The sequence below is a fragment of the Artemia franciscana genome, chromosome 18 (genome assembly GCF_032884065.1).
Source record: "Artemia franciscana chromosome 18, ASM3288406v1, whole genome shotgun sequence".
NCBI classification, from domain to species: domain Eukaryota; kingdom Metazoa; phylum Arthropoda; class Branchiopoda; order Anostraca; family Artemiidae; genus Artemia; species Artemia franciscana.
The window spans coordinates 7,610,331-7,635,994 of NC_088880.1; the positions used below are offsets into that span (position 1 = coordinate 7,610,331).

At 35.3% G+C, this 25,664-nt stretch overlaps 1 protein-coding gene across 1 annotated transcript in view; it reads right to left on the reverse strand.

The window, feature by feature from the left end:
• LOC136038557 (acyl-CoA synthetase short-chain family member 3, mitochondrial-like) overlaps positions 1–25,664 on the reverse strand; it is a 150,463-nt gene that overhangs the window by 53,062 nt on the left and 71,737 nt on the right. The window contains exons 8-9 of the mRNA XM_065721727.1: positions 14,520–14,748; positions 4,444–4,554 (exon numbers count right to left, since the gene is read on the reverse strand). Coding sequence (XP_065577799.1) covers positions 4,444–4,554; positions 14,520–14,748 — 340 coding nt within the window. The remainder of the gene's footprint in view (positions 1–4,443; positions 4,555–14,519; positions 14,749–25,664) is intronic.

Genomic DNA, 25,664 nt, shown 5'->3' on the forward strand with positions numbered 1-25,664 from the left:
TAGTCTGCGGTGACTTTCAGTGCGACTTAACGAACCCATCAAATAAGCTCTCCGAAATCTTCTTCTCAGTAATCCCAGCTGGGTATGATCTCTGTGAAAAGACTGACGCATATACGTACATCCATAATTCCGGTTCAACGACAAACATTGACCATGTGCTATGTAACTTCTCTCTAGGTGCTCCAGTCACCGTGGACTCTGAGCACACAGTAAGTGATCACCTTGGCTTGTGCTTTAAGGCTAACTTCTTCCCGTGTAGGCCGAATAAGCCCCAAATTTATGCTACCAAGACTGAGTGGAATAAAATAAACGCCGACCAGTATAAACAGACATGTGATGAGATTCTCGGAAAGATAAAAGTTCCCTTTCAGCTCTTGATGCATGGCTCGAGTGATTTGGTAGCACTAGACATTTATTGTACTGAGATTATACATGCAATGAAAACGGCTGAGCAGGCTTCTGTACCCACTCGCCGTTTTAAACCTGGAATCAGCAAGCCTGGCTGGAGTCGCTCTCCTAAAGTAAGGCAAGCCAAAGCTCGTGCTAAGTTTTGGCTGAGATTATGGCGCGATTGCGAGAGGCCTAGGTCAGGTGTAGTGTTTGAGCAGTTCCGCAACACGAAAAAAACTTATAATAAGTCTGTAAGTGATCTTAAAGCTGCCGAAGCCGAACTTGCTTCCCAAGAAGCAGCAAATAATCCTGTATCTATGTGGAAGTCTTTTAGACAGTCTAAACCAGTGACAAACCCTGCTAGTAACATACCTGAGGAGCAGTGGGTAAAACACTATAGTGAAGTTTTTGGGATCAAACATGCCCAACTAACAACCGAAAGTGATAGCGAGCTCTCACGAGCTTTTGCGTCCCTCTTGAGCCAACGGAACTATTTTACCGTCTCAATAGGCGAAGTGCTCCAGGTTATTAAGCAGCTGAGAAAGGGCAAGGCTCCCGGGCACGACGGAATTGTGACTGAACACCTCCGCTGTAGCTCACCTCTGCTCATTGAGCACTTGACGCTGCTATATCAAATGTGCCTTGATTCTGGTGCAGTCCCTAAGTCGTTTGCCCTAGGTATTGTGTCTAACGTCTTGAAGAAGGGAAAAAATCGTAACCTCTGCTCTAGCTATAGGCCTATAACAGTTTCTAGTACATTAAGCAAAGTGTTAGAGAGACTTCTGTTACCTGAGCTGTTACGCAAGTGTAAAATTGACAATCGACAATTCGGGTTCCGTCGCCACCTCGGTTGTGCATTTGCACATCGCCTCCTTACGCGTATAGTATCGAAAGCTCAGAATCAATCACGGACTCTTTTAATTTGTGCAGTAGATGTGTCCGCGGCGTTCGATTCGGTAATTCATTCAAAGTTAATTTTGAACCTGCTGCACCAAGGTGTGAACCCACATGTAGCGGCCGTCCTATGGCACTGGTATTCGAGTAGCCTTATCCGTGTTAAGTTGAGTAGTGAATTCCTGTCGAAACCGATTAAGCTTCACCGGGGACTGCGTCAAGGGTCGGTTTTAAGCCCTGTACTCTTCAATTCACTAACCTCGTCGGTAACAAAAAAGATTAACGGTGGTTTTAACACTGAATGTATGGATGTGAGCCTACTGTGCTACGCCGACGACATATTACTGGTGAGCACATCGCTTTGTAACCTTCAAGCTAATATCGATCTCCTAAGTCGAGGTTATACTAATATTGGTCTGGTTATTAACCCTGCTAAAACAGAATTTCTTGTATTTGAACCCCCGCGTGCGCCGTCTGAAGTTGCCCGTCGCGAGGCTACCCGTGTTACCGTTGCAGGGCAAGTAGTACTTCCAAGCCGCAAGTTGAAGTACCTAGGTATCACATATGGAAGCGACCTCAGAAGCTCGCGTGCTCTTTTTGTTGACCAGGTTCTGTCGGGTTTTCGGTCTGGGTATGCTAAACTTGCAGCTCTGAAGTTTAAATTTAATAAGCATATTCTTGCTAGGTTGTATCGTGCCGTCGCTCTTCCCTTTGCTCACTACATCTCACCCGTTTGGCATTGGCTATCGAATTCGGATATGTTGCGAATCCGTTCAGGCTTTTGCAAATATTTAAAGTTTCTGCTTGGTCTGCCACTTTACCTCCGTAACACTGGTCTGCTAGAAAAGTATCATATACCTGATCCTGTTGAGTTCATGCCGAATTTTGAAAAACAAGCTCTCGTGAAACACAGGGCACTATTATTTGATTTCCCAGCGACTTTTTTGCTTGATAGTTGAAGTGTGATTTGTTTGTATTTAGTGATTATTATGTTCGGTTGATTTGTTTTCGTCTTTAATTTCTCTTTTCTTTTGTTTTGCTCCGCTTCTTCATGCTTCTTTTTTATAAGCGGGTTTGTAATAAATTATTATTATTATTATATAGCAAACCTGTCTATGACCAATGGAGTCTTCCCAGAAATATTTAAATCAGCAATTGTTATCTCGATTCATAAAAAAGGCGATCCGTCTGAGATAAGTAATTATCGTCCAATCTCACTTCTCCCAGTTATATCTAAAGTGCTCGGGAGAATTATATTCCGACGTCTTTCTCCCTTTTTATTTGGGATTCATTCTTCAGATTCGTTGATTTCTCCTCATCAATAACTGCTCATGCACTAATAGACGCCACACAGTTTATACGTTTCCAACTTGACCTTAAAAATACTGTATTGGGCTTATTTCTTGATTTTTCCAAGGCCTTTGATATGGTTGATCACAGTGTTTTATTAAGTCAACTCAACAACTTAGGGATTCGTGGAGTTCCTTTCTCATGGATTGGCTCTTATCTTTCTGGTAGAGTACAGAGTGTGAGTCTGGGCGTGGTGACTGCACATCCCCTACCTGTCCGGAGGGGCGTCCCACAGGGCTCTGTTCTTGGTCTAATACTTTTTCTCCTTTATATTAATGATTTGGTTACGGACCTGGGTCCATCAGTGCACCCAGTACTTTTTGCTGACGATAGCAACTTTTTCATCACCGGTCCTAATTTACCATCCGTCGTCGCCTCTACTCAAACCCTTCTGAATAGAGTACAGGAGTGGTGTCTAGTTAGCTGCATGAACATTAACATCAATAAGAGTCAGGTTGTATTATTTCGAACCCCTTACAAAAATAATGAAGCTCAGCAAGCACTTGGCCTAAAATATTTTACCAATCTCCTCCCACAGGTCGAAGTTGCCAAGTTTCTTGGTATCCACATAGACTCCTCCCTATCATTTGCAACACATGTGTCGTACATCAGACCCATAATTTTGCGACAGCTAAGTATGATTAATCGTGCGAATTATTTTCTTCCTCCCGATATCCTTGTCGCCCTTTATTACTCTTTTATTTACCCATTTATCTCATACTGTGGATCTGTTTGGGGCAATACTTTTCCTTCAGTTACCAATAAATTAAAATCTGCCCAAAACCGTGCCATCAAAGCTGTTTTTCGGTTGCCCCGACTATATCCCACCCAGGACTTATACTCCGATTTTGGTATTATCCCTTTTGAACAAATCATCAAAAAATTAAATCTATACCTTGCATACTCCGCTTACCATAAAAATCTTCCTCCTCAATTATTATCTTATTTTAATATTAATAATTCTGAAGGCCTCTTTCTCCGTTCATCCAACCATTCCTTCATTGTCCCCAAGCGTGTCTCTAGTTCCGCCCAGCGATCCCCCATTTATAAATCTATACTTCAATGGAATATAATACCCTCCAGTGTCGAGCTATCCAGAAATTTTCGCACGCTGTATAACAATGTACTAAAATTTTGATATTATAACTCTCTAAATTCTTATTCAATTTGCTTTAATTACCCATGTTTTCTCTTTTCTTTTTTTTCTCTTCTTCATTTTCAATTTTTTGTGGTTATGGTTCTCAACAAGTTCGCTTCCAGGATCCTTGTCATTATTATTGGTGTTATATTTTTTTTTAGTTCAATAAAATGAATTGAATTGAATTGATATACCCGCTGCACCTAAGGGTCATACTTATCACTTCCGAGGAAGTCACCTTAATCGTCTGCTAAGCTACCTTCAAAGGGTGGATCAGCAGAGCGAATCATGTTCAATCACGTTCAGACCTTCCTGATAAACAGCCTCCCTTTGAGACCTGCTTAGCAAAAGATTTTCAACAATCGTTAAATCAATATTAAAATAGTAATGCTAAGAATAATAAAAATATTAATTGAAATATTGACCAAAAAAACGTTACGCTGTATGTAATTTTGTAGCTCAATTTGTTGAAATCAGAAAATAAATAAACACCCGCCTTACCAACTCTACTCTTCTTGCTAAATTCTCCTGTTGTAATAAGCAGAATTAGTACTGAATTATAAGTGACTTCAAATAAATCACGAAGATTTTTAATTAAATTGTCAGCTTTATTAAAGCCAACAAAGAAAAATAGCATATTATTCACCCTATAAATATTATTTAAAACTTACCAAGAAATGTCATATTTTCGTCCAAACGTAAAATTTCTATCTTCTCCTTTAATAGCTCTTAATGCTGTGGGAGCAGTAAACATTGAGTTAATTCTGTTTTCGCTCACAACCCTGGAAGATATTGCTTATTAGGTTACTGGGCTCCATGGTCAACAACTATAAGAGTTTCTTAGCAATTACTTGTGTAAGACAGACGATATCTCAGGAGAAACTAGAATGACTTGGCTTAATGTAATTGTGCTTAACTAAGCGAAACAAGACAGAGGTACAATTAGGAGGAGTCATTTGTGAGAAGTTTGTTATTTTTTGGATGCGTTTCTAAGAGAAGATCACGTGAATGAATCAATTGTACGACATATACTAGGTCAATGTGGTAAACTAGGTAACATAAATCGGTCGTTTTTTACCTATTTTATTTTTACAGTGAAGTCATATTAGGTTTAAATATGTTCAGGGGATTCTAGTCCCCCACCCTTCTAGCAGGGCCTATACATAAGAAAAGAAGTAATATTAGGAGGAGAAATAATGAGCTGTTATAATAGAATTAACGGGACAGAGTGATGAATTGAAATCTGTGATATATGTTATGCCTTTTTTCTATGTTGTTGTTCTATTTCGATTTTTGCACTTCTCATAAATTTATCTCTCTCTTTCTCTTTCTCTCTCTCTGTCTGCCTCTCTCTCCTTGTTTCTGTCTGCCTCTCTCTCTCTCTCTCTCTCTCTCTCTCTCTCTCAATATAGCTAGATGGCGGAATCGGGCCGTTATTGGTATAAGGAACAAAAAAAAACAAAAACAAAAAAAAGGATAAAACATTAAAAGCCTTGCAAAAAAACAGACAGAAAAAGAAACTCAGTTGCTTAACATTAACATAGAATTATTATTCCCAATAAAAGTTTCAACTTAAGCAAGAATTAAAACCCCAAAATTCAAAAAAGTTACCACATTACCTCAAAATGAAGTGTAAAATTAAACGTAAATACAGGAATATAATTAAAAATCGTCAGTATAGTTGTTTAAATAATCCAAAAAGATCAAAGGTAGAACTGGATAAAAATACACTATACAAATCATCTGACTAATAGAAAAACTATAGGGTAAGAAAATATATATAAATAGAAAGAAGTGTAAGGAGGAGGAAAAAAAGTTCCTTGTTTAAAGCTCGGTTTTACAAGGAATAAAGGTATATCCAGCTTCTTTCGGTAAAAAATTTAGCCGGGTAAAACAATAAGAGACATAAAAACAAAGAGACATAAGCAACATTTCAAACAATTCGTGGTAACGAACTATAAGTAAGGAGGGACTCAGTCTAACTGTAAATTAAACTCTAAATCGAATTTTAATAACAATTAATACACCAAAACCATTAGCTTTTTATGCCTATTTTGGATACATAAAATTAACTAAATTTAATATTACCGTCGTCTACGAGCTTAAGGAACATTTCCTGATTTTGAAAAAGGGGAAAATACCTCCAAAATTTAAGAGAGATCACATCATCAGATTCAGCATATCAGAGAACCCTACTGCAGAGATTTCAAGTTTCAGGATTTTTGAATCTATCACCACAAGAAAGACCACAGATGCGTTTTTTTTCCCCTTAGCGGCGATCGTATTAAACCAGTGGTTCTAGGTGATTTGGAGAGAGCTCATTTTGGAGAGGGCCCCACAGTCCCTGAATATAAGTTATGCATTATCCCATTAGCTACATGTAATACTTATTATTGGGATATACTTGGAAAATATTAAGGAGAATTTTCTGCGAGCGGGTTTTCCGCAGGGTAAATTTTCTCTGGCGAGGAAAGTTTTAGGGAAGAGTTTTTCAAGGGAAATTTTTCCTGAGGGGGTGGGGAGGATTTCCTGGTATGATGTGAAAACCGGTCAGAAATAAAAACAAACAAGTTTTTTTCAGCTGAAAGTAAGGACCATTGAACATTAAACTTAAAAAAAACATTTATTTTTAGTTTATATTGTAAAAATTTAAATATAAATATAATTCTACTCCGTGTAACAGGAGGCTGACCCTACCTCGTCCTCTGTTCTTTACACTAAAGTTCGAGCTTTTGATCGATTGCTGAGCCACCAGGACAGTTGAATTTGGATGAGAAGTATTTTTAAAGAACTTCAAGATTTTAGGGAAAAGAGCGAGAGATAAGGAAGGGGCATCCCCTACATATAAAGAATAATTTATGTTTGCTTTGCATTTTAATGTTGTTCCTGACTCTTAGTTAAAAGAAACTTGTCGTTTTTATTTAATTTATTTAAGAAACAGCGTAAAAAATGTTAAGGTACTCAAGAGTAGGAAACTCCTTTGAAACTTCTCAATTATGGCGTGGATCTGAAAGCAAGATGAAACATCCAAAGAGGGTAAGCGAGGGAGACTGAGTTTATTAGAGTTGTAAAAAGATCTATTTTTGTGTCTTTTACATGAAATTGACTTTTATCACGAAACATGTCCTTCCTACTTTTTGACCTGAAACAACTTTAGAAAGATTGGAGTGACCTCTAAACGACCTTAAGAGCCTCAAAATGACCTTTGAAAATATCTTCACTAGCGACTACTTTACAACTCAGTAAGAAGATATTCTCTACTTACAGTCTACACACGAGCCAATTTTTTCTGTCAACTTTAACAGTCAAACTCAGCTTTATATATTCTAATTTGAAATGAATATGGGTCAGAATCAGCTCCGTTCCGATTCTAGAACCAACTGGCAAATACCTCCCCCTCTATATGAAGATCAAAATCAATGCAAACTAATATTACAAAGCCAGAGTCAGAATTTGAAATCTAAAATGTAGACACCAATGTTCAAGTCAGCATTGTACTGTTAAATTTTAAATTTAAATTTTAAATTTAAATTTAAAATTTAAAAATTAAAATTATTTTAAAAATTAATTATTTTATTAATTAATTTATTATTTTATTAATTAATTATTAATTAATTATTTTAAAATTAAAATTAAAAATTAAATTTAAAATATAAAAATTAAATTTTAAATTTTAAATTTAAATTTTTAATTTAAATTTTAAATCAGTTTGAGTCATAATTGACTTTTCACAGATTCTAGAGTGAGACAAAATTTCGACCCTTAATGAACAGATGCTGCTCCTACTAATGAAAATACTACTACTAGTACTAGTAACAACTCATCACAGCAATAAGCTGCCTGAGGCCAACACTGCTAGGCACACTCCTCCTTTATCCTAATTTATCCAAAACCTCCATATTTACATCCTCCCACAGAGTTCCTATTTCCCTTAAATCTCTCTTTATGACATCCTTCCACCCCGACCGCAGACAACCTGCTTTCCGTTTAGCCCTAGACGGTTGGCCGAAAAGGTAGTAAATCTGTCATCCTTCATTCGTAGAGCATGCCCAAGTCATATAAACCTTTCTCTCATTATAGCCCTAGAAAGTGAGATTTAACCACACGTTTCGTAGGGCCTACTGTTTCAAATACGGTCAGTCAGCCAGGTACCCAAAACAATCCGTTGGCAATTTCTCTGGAAAACATCTCAACATATGTAGTGTTGAGTAAGATTTGGTATGGTTTAACCTGTGTGTATTGTATATCCAAACTTTAGAAGCAGACAAAAAGAAATATTGTTGGATTTTATAGTATATACATTATATTTTTTGAATTTAAAAAAATCGAATTTTCGATGAAAATGAAGAATAATCTATTTAGGATGGATCTTGTCAAAGCTCTTTTTGAAACAAGTGCCATAACAACTTTGACTTGGCTGAACTATGTTTAGAAGGATTTATTACTTAGATCCTGGCTCTGATATGAAAGATAGAATCGGCTGAATTGCATTACTAACCTACTTCAACCTTAAGGTTTATGTTTGGAACCTTTACCGAAGATTAATTTGGACAAACCAACTCCACTTTTTTATAGATCAGCATTGCCAGATGCTTGGTATAAAATAGTGCAGCCACCTTTGCAAATATGCATCAAAGAAAACCTCTTACAATTGAAAATACACTGAGCAGTGAATTTAAAACTTTGTTGTGCCACTTCCCTGGGACATTTTTCTATTATGACACATAAGCATTGAATTTTTTTTTCTTCCAATGCTTGAAACCCTGAGGTAAGGGGTCCGAGTCCTGTTTTTGCTAAATATTTGGTTGGGACGGGGTAAATGGTGTGACTCTGTAAGCTCAGCCAGATTCGAACCAACTCTAAACGGGTATCTGGAGAAATCTGGAGGAAAAACATAGGAAGTGTCGGATGATTTGCCCCAACCACGTATTGCACTCCCGGCTGAAGGCAATGAATCAGGAGATCGGCATCTGCGCAACGCAGACCATTTGGTCAGCATGCGAAAAATTTTTTTTTAAGTTTTAATGCTTGGTATCTAACATGCAACTTAAAAAGCACCAAACATGCAAGTTGAAACTTTTATACGCAATTTAGCTATGATATATTTTTATTATGACATATGCACATTAAAAATGTGTGTCTTTTTAATCCTTAATATCTAAGTTACTTCTCATGCGTCACGTTCAAAGAATGAAAAATCAGAGAAAATCCAAATATGAAAGGTAAACAATCCATACAGTTAAACTTTAATATTTATTTAGTAATTATTAGAAATACAAAAACTTATAATGATATTCGCTACTATTCGTGCACTGTTAAAAAATTGGCATGGGCCAGTCTTCTTGTGGAGACACGAAAGACAATTTTTTGTGCTAACTTGAGGGTGCTCTCTTGTGAAAAGTTGACTCTTTCATGGCATTATTTGAAGTTAATTAACCTCCCTTTTGGGTTTCGTATCTCTTTGTTGGTCCTATTGATTCTTTTCCTGACATTTCCTATCATGGAATTTCAGTCGGCTGGAAATATGTTGGTTGCGGTATTACAGTTAGTGTCCCCGAATACAAAAATTCAATACTTGGGCCCCAAATACAAACTCCTATTTTTATAGGGAAAGAAAAATTTGTAACGGAAACCAACAAAGTATCTAGAGGGACTGCAGGGGTATTTTGAATTTGAGTATGCTGTCAAAATTGGGTAGAAGCTTTCATAAACAAAGCACCTTGTCCGTCATCCTAAGCCTGAAGAGACGCGGAGAGTAGATAAACCAAATAAAGGGTGTCTAAGGGATGAATAAAAATTGATATGAATAACGGTTGGGTTATATGTATTTACCCCCCTCCCTGTGGAAAAATCTGACTGGACCCCCACGTGGAAAATACCAACTGGAACCCCTTCCCCTCCCCGTGAAAAATAGTGTTTTCCAAATTTAAGAATTTTATTTGAGTCGTGTTTTATTTTTTATTTTCATTGAGAAGATCTAAGGAAAGTGAAAAACAGGAATTTCAGCCCCTTAAGTACCTTAAAACTATTTTTTGTGATTTTTGGCAGTGGCGGGCGTCAAATTATAAAAAAAAAGAACAAAAATGTATGCAAAATATAGTAAAAATTATGCTAAAAACATATGGCACCATAAATTTTAAGAAGGTTTAGCTTTCTTTTGAAAGCATTTGGGAACCTTTTCCTTTGGGAACGAACACATTATTATCGTTTAGAGTTTTTACGGACGAAAGCGTTGTCAAATTCTACGAGTTAATTTTTAATAACCATTAATAAACAAATGAAACCAAAAATGAACAGAAGCTGCAATAGATAACATAGTCAAACTCAAAAGGTACAAAAACTAAAAAGATTGGGATCACAACCCCTATGTCTTTTCAAGACCAGAATATAATTTGCACTTTATTAAAAAATAAACAAACAAATAATCATGGATTGTCAGTTTAATGTACATATTCTTATATCTAGTCCTTAAAATCTTAATATTTCTTTGTTTATTATAAGTCAAAAAAGTAAAAACATTTAAATGTGTTTTGTTTCCAGTAAAGTGCAAATTATGTTCTGGTCTTGAGGTGTGGGGGTTGTCAGCCCTACTCTTGTTAATTTTTGATTGTTTTGAGTTTTACTCGGTTATTTATTGTGATTTCTAATCTTTTTTGGCTTAATTAATATTTTTTGAATGGGACTTGTGGCAGTTTTACACTTGGAAAACTATTTGAATTTATTTCTACTTGTTTTTGGCTAAACGTAGCACATTGCTTTTCTTTAACAAACTTATTTTGTTGAAAAATTTTCTAAGTTAAAAAGATTCCAATTTCCCCAGATAATTCCATTCTAGCTGAAAATTCCACCAAGAAAGTTTTTTGTGGACGATCTCGGGTGAGAAATTTTTTAGTGCACTTTCATCTGAAGCAGACTTTAATTTCTATCTGTTAAAAAAATGCCGGTAACCCCCTCCTCCGTAGAAGTTTTAAAGCAAAAAACATCCCCCCATCCATCCCCTAGTTGAAAGTTGCTCCTGCAGAAAGTTTCCTCTGGAAAGCATATCCCATGAAAAGTCCCCCCCACATAGAGAAACACACTATACAATTCCAACCCAGTAAAAACCTCCTCTGAACGATTTCCCTTAAAATATCCATATCTAAAATCGAGTCAGTAAGACAAATAAAAATGGTCTGGTATAGGAATTCTAACAAATTCCCCGCAGTGTAAAATTTCCCTTGAAAAGTTCAGCCCCTAGAAACTTCCCTTCCCATGGTGAATTCTCCCTTTGGAAAATACTCTTAGCTGAAATTTCACTCCCCCTCCCTTGGAAAAGTGTCTGTATACTTGCCAATAACATACGCTGTACGTAAACAATGGACAAACTTCATGACTTACAGACCTTTTGCCAAAGGTTGTGAGGGGTCATGATATAGCCATTAGCAACAACCCATCTGCCCATACACTAAAAATTATATTGCAACATTTTTGATAAAAATTTATTGTAAAACAACTCAAAAATTTGAATATTCTAATTTTGTCCTAAATTTCAGTTACAATCCGACATCTTATTTCTTAAGTAGAAAAAGTGAAATCCACTTTATAAGTACTGCTAATATTAGCCAATACTATAGCTATATCATACGCTATCGAGTTGATTAAAAAAAAAACTTGATTATGAAGAAAACAGTGGCCAGCGTTTACCCTCCTCCCCTCCCCCTTGGAAAATATCCGCTGGCGTTTCAAAAAAAAACAAAACAAAAAAACAAACAACACCATCAAACTCAGCATGTCAGTGAACTCTACTGTGAAGGTTTTGAGCTCCTGTCCACAAAAACAAGGAATTTTGTATTTTTGTCAGAAGAAAGACCACGGATTTTCTATGTTTTTTTTTATTTGTTCGTTTTTGTCGTTTTTTTTTCAGGGTGGATCGTATTGGCCCAAATTTCCTATAAGATCAGAAAGGAGCTCTTTGAGCATAAAGCAAAAGTTCTAGTGTCCTGTTTTAGCGACCAAAAAGATTGGAGGACACCTAATCCCCTTCCAAGTCCATTTTCTCCCAAAGGACATCTGATCAAAATTTTAAGATAGCCACCTAATACATAGTTGAAAGTTCTACTTTGTTTTGTAAACAAATGGCTATCTCAAAACTCAAAACAAAAAAGCAACAGAAGAACATTAAAACTCAAAACGAACAGAAAATATTCCGCATATGAGGGGTTGCCCCCTCCTCAAAATCTTGCTCTTAACGCCAAGACTGTTAGAACTTTAAAAAAGCTTCATATCAAACAGTACGTGGTAACGAACTGTAACTAAGGAGCGACCCTGCTCAAGAGTCAGCAAAACTCTAAAAAACAGAATTTTAATACAAATATGATACATCAAAGGAATCAGATTTTTATGCTGATTTGAAATCTGTAAGTTTCATCAACTTTAGTCCTACCGATCAAAAGTTAAGAGCCTAAAAAATCGACTTATTTTCGAAAAAGGGAGGAACACCCTCTAAAAGTCATAGAATCTTAATTAAAGTTATACCATCAGATTCAGCGGATCAGAGAACCATACTTTCTGATGTTTCAAGCTCCTATCTGCAAAAATGTGAAATTTTGTATTTTTTGCCAGAAGAAAAATCACGGATGCGTGTTTATTTGTTTTTTGTTTCAGTTTTTTTTCTCAGGGGTGATCGTATCGACCCAGTGGTCCTAGAATGTCACAAGAGGGCTCATTTGAACGGAAATTAAAGTTCTAATTGTCTTTTAAGTGACCAAAAAATTTGGAAGACAACTAGGCCCCCTCCAACACTCATTTTTTCCCAATGTCACCGGATCAAAATTTTGAAATAGCCATTTTGTTCAACATAGTCGGAAAATCTAATAACTATGTCTTTGACGTCTTTGACTTAATCCCCCACATTCCCCGGGGGAATGGCTGCAGGTCATGAACTTTGACCATTGTTTACACATAGTATTGGTTATTGGGAAGCACACAGACATTTTCAGGGGATTTATTCTTGTGGAGGGGGGTTGAGGGGAGTATCTTTCCATTAAGGAATTTTTCATGGGGGAAGAGGATTTTCATAAAGAGAGCGCTGAATTTCCCAGCATTATTTAGAAACAATAAGAAATTACATAAAAAAAATCCAACTGAAAGTTAGGAGCATCATTAAAACTTAGAAGGAATGGAAATTATTACGTATATTGGAGAGTTAACCCCCTCGTCAATATCTCGCTCTTTACGCTAAAGTATTTTTAGTAAAATCAATAGAGCTATTTATTCTAATTAAATGGCTTTTGGGATTCAGGGGGTACTCGTAAAGAATTGGAACAAAATTCAAACTTTAGCGTAAAGGGTGAGATCTTGATGAGGGAGCAAACCACCTTCATATTACGTACATGAGGGAGTTTGTTCCCCTCGTGAGTACCTCGTTCTTTGCGCTAAAGTTAGAATGTTCTAAAATAATGGCCCATATAAACAACCATTTGTTTGTGTTATTTTTCGGCCAACCTTAGCATTTATTATTATCTTAAGTAGCTTCTTAACTATGATTTTTATGTGATAATAAACCAAAGATATTATATGTTTTCGGCTTGTGGTAGTTATTAAACAAAATAAACAAGCTTTTTCCAACTGAAAGTAAGGAACAAAATTAAAAGTTAAAAGGAACAGAAATTATTACGTATATGAGGGGGTCGCCCCCCTCTCAGTACCTCACTCTTTACGCTAATGTTTGACTTTTTGTTCCAATCCTTTGAAAATGTTTTGATTGTGAACAAATGATTGTTCCAATCATTTGTTCCAATCAATTTGAAAACTTGTTTTGAAAATGGTATACAATTCAGATAGAAAACACAAAATATAATTATAAATCTAAACATAGACCAAACAAAATTATATATCAAACGTTTCTATAGGGTTATAATAGAGGGATAATTGGGTTTTATTTTTGAATTATTTTAGGGAGAGCAAAATACTGTGTTTAAGAAACACGGCATTGGTGATTTATTTCTTCACTATAGTAATCCAGGTTAGATCCAGTGAATCAATACAATTTCCTTAACTGTACTGATTCATTCCTTAAATGGCCAAAAGTAAAAATATCACTTTTTTGGATGCACCTTCAGTTGAAAATTTTCTTGGATCACCTCCAAGATTATGAAGTTTTATTACAGAAACTTTTTATATTGCATAATGTTTTATTTATTTTAACTAGTAGAAATAAGATAAATCAGTTCTGCTAATACATCATAATAGATTGAACCATATGAATGTTCTGTATTTTACTATAAATCAAATAAGTCAAAGATTTGCAATTAATCTTATTAAACAGTACGTGGTAACGAACTGTAGTAAGGAGCGACCCGGCTCAATAGTAAAAGAAACTTTGAAAAACGGAACTTTGATACTAAAGGATACATCAAAAGAATCGGATTTTTATGCTATATATAAATGTCATCAAATTTAGTCTTTGTCATCAAAAGTTACGAGGATAAAAAAATTTGCTTTATTTTGGAAAATAGGGGGGAAAACCCCCTAAAAGTCATAGAATTTCAAAAAAAATCACACCATCGCATTCAGCATATCAGAGCACCCTACTGTAAAAGTTTCAAGCTCCTATCTACAAAAATGTGGAACTTCGTATTGTTTGCCAGAAGACTGATCACGGGTGTGTGTGTGTGTTTTTTTTTGTTTTTTTTTTCCCAGGTGTCAGATTTTGCAATTTATCTTATCATTCTAGGATTTGCAATTTATCTCATCATTCTAGGGTTACCTTGAGAATTGACCTGGATCTGGTGTGCCAACAGGTTTGCCTTCATAAATTAAAGTGGTACAACCAGCTAAGAGAGGTGCATAGCAGATAAATGAGTGTCCAACAACCCAGCCGAGGTCAGAGGCTGCCCACCACCGCTCTCCTGGTGCCATACCATAAATTTTTTTCATCGTCCATGGAAGAACAACTGTATGACCTCCAGTTGGCCTCTGAACACCCTTAGGACTACCTAAATACAAATAAAATGGTAAAAGCAATGTTGTTGATAAGACTTGTGTTGCCTGTGAAGTTCAAATTGATGTTTTGTCAAGATTGAGTCACAAAGGATTATCTGAATACCCTATTTTGATTATGTATGTTACTATTAGGTTCAATTTGTAGATTAATAGGGGGGTCATTAAAATTCCCCAATGTCAACAAGTTTTCTTAATCTGACCTTATACAAACTCTTGACCAAGGTCACGACAAATTCATAGTAAATGTTCGATAGTCCGTTAGTATTATTAATCTGTGGAGATAATGTATAATTACTATGTGGTATACTGTAGTGGGTCAAGGGGTAATGGAGGAAAATCTTGTTAACTCTCGATTAAACAAGGATAAAACAAGCGTATTTGAGGGATTCATAGCTCTTTTTGAAACTTCCATTAATTCGTTTCCATTATTAATTTTTAATTTTCGGTTGAACATGGATAATATTTACCCTTCCTGAATCAATACCCTATGGCAATTCTTAAATTCCAAAAATTTAAAACGGCCTTGGTTCACTCTATACTAGGAACCTATTGCTACGACCATCCCCTTTTTCAGTAAAACACAAACTGGGTCATCTTTCTTTTGCTAAAATCCCAGACCGTCTACGCATCATTTATAGATTTATGTTGTCCTTGATCTTATAGCTCTTTGTTCAGCTTTCGAAAAGAAACCTGTACTTCAAAAGCCTTTCCTTCAAGATTCTTTCATTATCTTATTGATTCTTGATGAAACGGATAAAGTACTGCACTTTAACAAGACATACCCCGAAAGCACAAAAGCGTAACGACTTGACACCTCAACACTATAGGCCTGTCGAAAGCTCCCATCTGAGTGAGCGAAAACAATACTTTCCCAATAAGTGCTTTTCCGAATATATAGCCTAAATGAAAACAGAAGTTGTTCCCCTCAATTTTCGTTTTCCTTAATGTATATTAGTGATTTCTGGTTCTACTGGTTTGTATTAGCATTAACGGGAGGGTGCCGGGAAAGATGGTTTTAACGAAAATTAACTATTTTCGACAGAAGTTAGCGCTGCTGAAGGCCATATGTAGAAAGATTAGATGCCAACCTCCGAAGAATTTTTGGATTTGTTTGGTTCCTCCTTCCGTTTGTTTAATTGTTATTAAGATTGTCTATCCCTTCATTGTTTTAAAACATATTCCCCTCCAGCAGATATTTGTCAATTGGTTGACGTTAAATGTAAATTTAATTAGCCGATACGGCACAAACTATGCGCCTCTTAGCTAAAAAAGCCTAATTCTTAGAATTTTTTCACGCCGTTTTGCTTGTTCAGGCCTTTCGCCCTGAAGAAGGCGACAATATCTTCCGCTGATTTTGCATGCTACCATTGACAGCTTAGGACTGCTAGCCCTTACTTCTGTGGCCTCGCTTCACTGGGGCCTCTAACCAGCAAACGTATGTTATTATAATGTCAGACTTTTCTTGTTAATTTTTTTTTTAGGATTTTAGGCCCCCCCCATAGGCTTTTACTTTATGTGTGTTGGTATCTCCTAAGTACAGGTTTCCTTCTATTATATATTCAATTCGATCGGAGACAAAAAGTGCCAAATATTAGAATATTTTCCGTTGGTGTAAACACTCTACTATGTTGCAGCTATTGGTGAAACGAGGAAATTAGATTGAAGAAACATGTTTAGCTTAGTTGGGCTAGAACTCAAACTTGGCAAGTGTCTTGTAGTGTTTGGGGCAATACTCCAGAGTTCATAGACTTAGGGTCTACAAATATACCCTAAGCCTCATGGCATATACCATAAACCTTTGACTTACATATTCAGGTCATAAGAATTATATAAAAAAAAAATTATTTCAGTTGAATGAAATTGGTCTTAAGACCTGCACTTGGGTAACAGATTTTATAATACGAATTGAATTTTAATGAATCAAAAAGTGACAGATCTGCTATCCCTTTTCTTCTTAAAACATGCACCTGGGCAAAATAGACCAACGAAAATATGTCACCAATAAATCAATTGCTGTGGTACTTTTTAAAAAAAAACTTATGGTCATCAATGTCCCATCTCCAACAGAACCTTCAACCTCTTGCCCCCCTTTTATGGACTTGGAATTTTTTGAACTGCCTTTTGGACTCGCCTCTAGCTCTAAAAAGAATCTGATTCATCCCTCTCAGACTTTGGTGAAAACTTAATTCACCTATTTCGGACTCTAGTATACCTCTTTTAAGCTGGTAGAAGTGTCTTTGTCTAAGAAAAATCTGATTCTTTTATCCCAAGATTTTGTAAAAATCCTAATTCACCCATTTCAGACCCTTGTATATCACTTATGAGCTGTTATATACGACGTTTATACGACTGAATCGGAATGCTTATAAAACACCACTTCATAAGTCTCTGAGGTTAAAAAGAATTTGACTCATCTCTCTCAGAGTTTGGTAAAAACCTAATTCATCTATTTCAGACTCCCATTTCATATGTCTCTAACTCTAAATCGAATCTGATTCATCTCTCTCAGACTTTCGTAAAAACTTAATTCATCTATTTTAGACTCTAGTATATAACTTGTGATCTGGTAGTAGTGTCTGTGTCTGACTGAATCTTGATAAATTCCCACTTCATATATGGCTCACTCTAAAAAGAATACAATTCATCTGTCTCAGACTTTAGTAAAAACCTAATTCACCTATTTCAGACTCTAGTATATCACTTGTGACTAGTAATAGAGTCTGTGTCTGACTGAATCTTGATACATTCCCACTTCATATATGTCTTGCTCTAAAAAGAATACGATTCATCTCTCTCAGACTTAAGTAAGACCTTAATTCACTTATTCAGACTCTAATATGCCACTTGTGAGCTCAGAGTAGTGTCTGTGTTTAACTGAATCTGAATAATTTCCTAGTTCATATGTTCTTAACTCTAAAAAGAATCCGTTTGATCTCTCTCAGACTTTGGTAAAAATCCTAAATCACCTATTTCAGACTTTGGTAAAAACCTAATTCAGCTATTTTCAAACTTTAGTTCACCACTTGTCAGCTAGTAGTAGTGTGTGTCTCTGAATTAATCTTGATAAATTCCCAATTTCTATGTCTCTAAATCTGAAAACAATTCGATTAATCTCTCTCAAACTTTCGTAAAAACTTAATTTACCTATTTTAAACTCTAGAATATCAATATGTCTCTAACTCTAAAAAAAATCCGATTCATGTCTCTCGGGCTTTAGTAAAAATCTAATTCACCTATTTCAGACTCTAGTATACTACTTGTAAGCTTGTAGTAGTGTCTGTGTCTGACTGAATCTTGATAAATTCCCACTTCATATATCTCTAACTCTATAAAGAATCCAATTCATTTCTCTTTATATTTCCTTAACTCTAAACAGAACCTGATTCCCCTCTCTCAGAGTTTGGTAAAAAAAACAAATTAGACTATTTCAGACTCTAGTATACCACTGGTGAGTTGGTAAGTGTCTGTGTCTGACTGAATCCTGATAAATTTCCACTTCATATGTCTCTAACTCTAAAAAAGATCCGATCCATCTCTCTCATACTTTGGTTAAAACCTAATTCACATATTTCAGACTCTAATATACCACTTATAAGCTGGTAGTAGCGTCTGTGTCTGACTTGGTCTCGATAAATCCCCCTTCAAATGTCGCTAATTATAAAAAGAATCTGATTCATCTCTCCCAGACATTGGTTAAAACTTAATTAACCCATTTCAGACTCCAGCATACCAATTTTTCGCTGGTAGTGGTGTCTGTGTCTGACTGAATCTTGATAAATTTCTACTTTATATTTCTTTAACTCTAAACAGAATCTTATTCCCATCTCTCAGAGTTTGGTAAAAAAACAAATTAAACTTGTGAGCTGGTAGTAGTGTCTGTGTCCGACTGAATCCTTATAAATTTCCGCTTCATATGTCTCTAACTCTAAAAAAGATCCGATTCACCTCTCTCAGACTTTGGTAAAAGCCTAATCTACCTATGTTAGACTCTAGTATACCATATCTGGTATATTATGTCGGCAAAACGGAGTACATAATATTTTTCACTATACCTTTCATTTAAAGAAACGTAGGTTTATCGAGCATTGTGCAAAATAGAGTACAAAACATTTTGAACCACATATTTGATTTAAAAAAACATATATTCATCGAGCTTTGTGTAAAACAGAGTACAAAACACTTTGAGCCAACTTCTTTGAAAATTCTTTGCAACTACTTGAATTAAATTAAGTATGTGTGGGCATCAAGCAATGGCTCATTGTAAAAAGTTAAGACAGATCATTTGATGGAATGAGAGGCAAATCTGGCATAAGTCCTAGGAATTGCGCATGGACGGATGATACATAGACTTATATATTAACCAATGAACTGTAATGAAAACTGTCAAAAAATTTTGAAACTATCAAGTTTTGAATCACCAAAATCCAAAGTTCAAACGATTTGGGGTAAAAAAAGTTCCAAAAAGTATAGGTTCGAAAAATCTCCAGAAAAATTTAAATCCCCTAAAAATTTTACCCAAGTGCATGCCATATGACCATTTTAATTCAACCCAAGTAAAAAGAATTATTATAATTGTCGTGACCTGAATATGTAGGTAAAAGGCTTATGGTATATGCAATAATGTTGAGAGTATATTCTTTAGAGTCTCAGGCTGTAAGTTCTAGAGTATTGCCCATAAGACTACTGTGGTGGTGATTATTTTAGGCAGTATCAATTGTACTTTATTAGCGTAACTTTGAAATGAAGTATTTAAAAATGGGCTTTCAAATGGGTATAAATTCCAACACTGCCTGGTATTGGAAAAACTAAAAGAGTAAATACAAAGTAAAATTTGAACACAAATGTATTGTAATAATTAAGTTTATTATGCACATGTAAGTGGGACGTTATTAAATGCCACTCAAACCTAAAAGTCTGAAAACTCAACCGGATATTTTAATGTATATTTTTCATCAGAATCCAAGAGAAGGTCTCTTGGAAGAAAAGACATGAAAAGACCAGACGGTTTATTTAAAACATAATCTACTATTGCAATAAGTGAGAACAGATCCCCTAATGCAAGCAAGTCACTGTTTTAAAAATCTTGACTTAAGACTTCCAACAGCGTTCTAATGTCAAGGCATGTAGGAAGACGATGGATCCTGGAACAATCTGTTGAGAGTGGCAGCAGAGACAATGGTCAGAGATGGAAAGTCAGCAGAGTAATGGAGGCTTTGAAGGTGGTGTACAGTGTTTGGTGTAATTAAAGGTTGACCAGTCTGGCAAGCTGGTTACCATTTATCTTACAGGGAGCTGTTGATGCCTTGCCCCTTTCTCATCAGATATGTCCTTTTTCTTTTATTGATGGATTTACCTACAAAATCATGTTATCTAAAAGTTAAAATCCGTTGGAGGCTAGCCTTTTACCAATGTAATAATATTGCTAGAGGGAAGAAAATGGATGGTTTTGAAGTTCTAGTTTTATCTTATCACGGATTATCTAAATCTTGCCATTTACATATAATTTATTGGCATAGAAAATTCAATTTTGGGTCTCATTGATTTCATTGACCCGTGGCGTCACATGATGGTGAAAGAGGCGACCTTACTTCTTTTGTGTATATACACTCTCTACGATACTTCCCGTTTAGGGTTCAGCTAGTTAATATTGGGGTGGACATTGGTAATAAGAGAGAGTCACTTTCTACGATAGTATTGATTATTTTCCCAAAATATCGGTAGGGTTCAGAAGAAAGTTTTGGATTTTAAAGTCATGAAAATAGTCCTTAGAGGACCCACTCCCCTCCAAAGAGATATTTATATATATAAATTATTGTTGGCACATGCCTTGACACCTTGGGCCAAATAGTGTGGCACTTACTACTCCTTCACAGGTAGCACACATGTCGTACCCATACTGGCTATAATATCAATTGAGAAGAACGTATGAAATCTGTGACCCGTCTCCACTACGATACCATAACCTAGTACCGCCAGTATTGGCGTCGGTGGTGCTGTGCCACGCACACTGGCACCGTTAGAGCAATTACAGTTTCCTGTTAATGCTGCTAGATTATAACTTTGGTGACTTTTTTGTTGTTTTAGTTGATTTTTTCAAGAATCTAGTCATTTTTGGCTCTTTTAGTATTATTTTTTTCAAGAATCTAGCTTTGCTTGCTTGCTTTTGCTTTACTTGATGACAACCCTATTTTAAATGTTGGTGATACGTTTAACCTTGTTACGTTATTTTAAATCCAAGACTGGCAGGATTCATACATGATAGTTGAGTATGTTGGAATGATTTTATGCATGTTAAATGTAGTGATAACCACCAGTGGCATCCAGCGTTTATTTAAAGCTGAAAGTTAGAAAGAGTGGGAAAGTGACTGTGATTTAGATAGACTCTAGGATAAGAATTTGAGAGAGCCTTTTCAGGAACCGTGATTACAAAATTTCAGAGTCTAAAGTATGAGAATTCAAAAGATGAATGGAATAATTTTAGTAAAATAGTTTGTTAAGTCACTGATGAAGTCTTGGGGAGGAAAGTTAGTTATCACTAATAGGAATATATGGTTAATAATTAGTAGAGATGATAAGGAGGGGTTTGTACAAGGATTATTTAAAGAAAACATCTATATGAAAACAAAATGAATTTGGGAAGATTGGAGCAAGCATTAAATTGGAATTGAGGAGGTATGAAATGATGGCCTTTGATTGAATTGCTGAAGATCTGGAAGATGCAATGAGGTGGCATGGTAGTATAATATTTTACAGACATCCGAAACATTAAAAAGGAGTAGTCAGTCTGGACTTATTAGTTAAGTTAATTTATTAGTTAAGGATAGGAGCATTCTGCAATTTGTAGTAAGGAAAGTGTCAAGAGAGATGTTCAAAACATTTTGAAAAAGTGCTAAGCCATGGCAAAATTGCAAGTAAAGATATAGAAAAGAATTTAAAGATAAGTTACTCTTTGGAAGTAAAGAAGATGAGCAAGTGATAGTACCAAAAAGGTTGAAAATAATGACCCCTTGTGCTGATAGTCCAGTAAATGAATCTCCTTAGGGGAGGAGGAGAGGATATCTACCAAATTTCAAATTCTTGGATTTAATTCTAGCATAAGTGAGAAGTGCCTTATTCACCAAAACCCTTTAGTCCCCAGCCTAATGGAATATGGGCAAGCGTTTGATTCAGGCACTCAAAAGGTTTAAACAAAGGTCCTATCCTTGTATGATGTACCAGTCTATTACATTAAAATGTTTGGTGCTATATAACCACTAAAAGATTGCTGTGGTTACGGCATGAAATGAGTTTAGCAGTTATTTTCGTATTAAATTAGGAGGTAAACAGGTTTCTGGTCTATCCCCAATTATATGATACATTTTGATGGACTTTGTCCTAAGAAGCCAAGGCAAAAGAAGAACCTTTAATCAATGGATGAATCTTTTTGGATTAGATTTTGCTGATGAGTTCAGCCTTCAAGATATAAATTAGAGCAAAAAGAATGATTTGTTTTGGATGTTGCAGGAGTCCAGGGCCCAAAAATAGGCTTATGAAGACTATATCTTTTAAACTAAGCATAGGTGAAGGTGATACTGGGTAACGAGAACATTGATCAGTTGGGCATTTTTACTTACCTAGGTAGTCTTATTAGTAAAGACAGTTGGCACAGAGAAAATGTTAAAGACAGAATAGCCAAGGCCCATGGTGTTTCTTTACAGATGAAAAAGTTTGAAAGAATAAAATATAAGTGTGTGATCCAGGACTAGAATATTGGAAGCTACAGTGTTAAAAGAGGTCAAGTAAGTTTCTGACGATCTGAAAAACGGAAAAAGATTTACTCGATGTTTTGCAGAGAAAAATGGAGATAATGGAGCTTATAATTGGAGCTATCCTATATATATATATATATATATATATATATATATATATATATATATATATATATATATATATATATATATATATATATATATATATATATATATATATATATATATATATGGTTTTGATTTTGAAGTGATTAGTTTCCCATTCCCTGAAAGTAACATACACTCAAATATCACATATTCAGCGTTTTTCTCACAGTTACTTCGTTATGCAAGGATTTGTAGTAATTATATTGATTTTAAAAATAGATGTAAAATCTTAAGCCAAAAATTGATATCAAGAGGTTTTTCTGCAAATAAATTAACTTGGCAATTTAAAAAATTTAGTTTTCATTATAGGGAACTTTTAAATAAATATCAAAAGAATTATCTAGAAATACTTAAAGAAATTTTCAACTAATTTCGGAGGTTCGAGAAATGTTGTCACAGCGCCATTTATTTTGAATTGTGTTTCTAATTGAGCGGATTTTCTTAAAAATTAGCCACATGGTAAAGATGAATTCTTGTTTAGTTCATTCAGGTTTTTTGCAATGTGTTAATATTTGTGATTTGGTAAAATTTATAATATTTAATTTACCTATTGTTGCTAAAGGGAGGGATATATTAACAGGATGAGCTTGTTTTGGTTTTACTTGGTTGTTTTACATTTGCTGTTTTTTTTTTCATAGGCATGTATTTTGGGGGTGATACCTGACGCGGGGATGCCATGGATATTCTGTGGTAGCCACAACACTGTGCTGGGTAGAGAATTTAGAGTGGCGAAACCCTATATAGGCCAGTGTATTCTCCTGATGAGCCCTTATGTTGGGTGTTGCCTCTGAACTATTTGTCTATATTATTTTTTCTATTGTTTGGTAAATGACGACTTATACTTATTGACGACATGACTGCCTGTCCATGGATTATTCTTTATGGTTGATTGTGTGTGGCTATGCTGTTTGACCTATGTGATTGTATGGATGAGTAGGGTTAAGGCTTCATTCAAGTGCTGGTCTATATTAATCACTAATTTAGGAAAACAGTCTTGCTTTTCTCCTTCTGTCTTTTTTTTTTTTTTTTTTTTTTTTTTTTTGTGTATTTGTGCTGTTGCATTGGTGATTTCTCTTTTCATGATATATATATATATATATATATATATATATATATATATATATATATATATATATATATATATATATATATATATATATATATATATATATATCATAATGGAGCTATCCATTAGCTAATGGAGCTTATGAGCTAATGGAGCTTTTTGGGTACCCAACCGCCTGACCTTATTTTAGACAGTAAACTGTACGAAAAATATGATTCTATCACGCTTTCTAGGCTTATAAAAAGAGAAAGGTGAAATGGCTAGGACACTTCCCGTGGATGAAGAGTGAGAGACTGCTAAATACCGTCTTTGTCGTTATCGTCTGTGGCCAGTAGGCCGTCCCTGAATATAATTAGGGAACATTTATGGAAAACAGAAGATTTACGGAAAATCAGAGATTTTTAGAAGGGAGGAAAGTGGAGGGGTTTGGAGCATATTGGGATCACCAAGCGTCAGACGACGTGGTGCTGTAATAAATTGTTAGTAGTAGTACACAAAAATATTTCGAAAATGGCCGATACGAAGAAGAATAACGGATTCAAGCCTCGTACATATGAACACGCCTCATACATATAAACAAGTCTAATACATACACGAACTCATGCATACTTATACATAGCTTACAAATCTGTATTTATAAGTTGGGATAGCCTGCTCTCAAACTCAAACTATGTTTAGAGAGAGTGGTCTCTCAAATGTTGCTGAGGAACTCCAAAAGGGTTTGCTGGATATAATGCAGTCTCGGTTTGTAAAACCGAAAATTGGTATGGAAGAAAAGTTATATCTCCCCTGATGTTCTCTCTATTTTGACTGTAAAATAGCAAGAGACATGGGCTTTGCCTTGCTTGCTACTCGATCTGTATCAGTAGATGGAAGCACCGTGAGGGTCCCTGTGATTCAGCCACAACAGAAACAAGCAAGTTTTTATGGTTCGCATGACGAAGTTCTAAAAGTCAATGTCAAGCAATGACGAAGTTCTAAAAGTCAATGTCAAGCAAGTTTTGCTAGCAGCTGAATCTGTCGGTGCTCTACTGATTTTCAAAGTCTATATTTCAAAGAAATACTGATCCACTCAATCACCTGTATCTGTATCTGTTGCTACAGAATCATCTGTATCTATGCTCATCATCTGTTTCTCTTCTTAGGATCTTTCCCAAAATTATTCAGTTAATCAAAGACGAATAGAACCGACCCCCAGGGAAAACATTGACTTGCTGCTTTTTTAATAGCCAAAAATAACAAGTAGTTTATTTTTATTTGTCCTGAGCCCTAGTAATTTCAAATCTGAGTTTTCTTGATATACATTTATGTAACAGAATTTTCTGTTTATTTTTTCATTTTGGACTATTCGAAGTTTGAAAAAAATCATCCAAAATACATTTTAACTATATTTTTGTTATTGAACTTCGGCCAAAAAAAGAGTTAATCTGAGGAAAAACTTGATCTATGATATCGAATGTAAGAATATCAATTAATCAAAAAATCTCCCAGCAGTAGCAAAAACCTGATACAAAAAATTCATGTTAAGACTATCAATTAATTAAATTGAGACCCAGCATTAAGCATCCAAATTCTTAGAAGTTGCAGAAAAAAGTATAGAGCCAAACTAGACCGAAGATTAGCAGAAATAAAGTCAAATAATTTTTCAAGCGCAAAACTACCATAAATTGCTATCAACCCAACACGAACAGTAATTACTGTAAATAATCAAGTCAAATTAAAAACTAAATAAAAACTGACACGAAATGGAGTATAGTTTACACCCCTGTGCCTCCTAAGACTAGAACACAATTTACAATTATGTTCTTGTTGTTATGACAACCATTGCTTTCGACAATTCGAAAGCAATCCATTGCTTTCCATTGCAAAAAAACATCCATTTTCTTACATAGTGTCTATTATTGGGGACGGGGAGCATTTTTGACCCTAGTTGTTCAAAAAGGGTAAG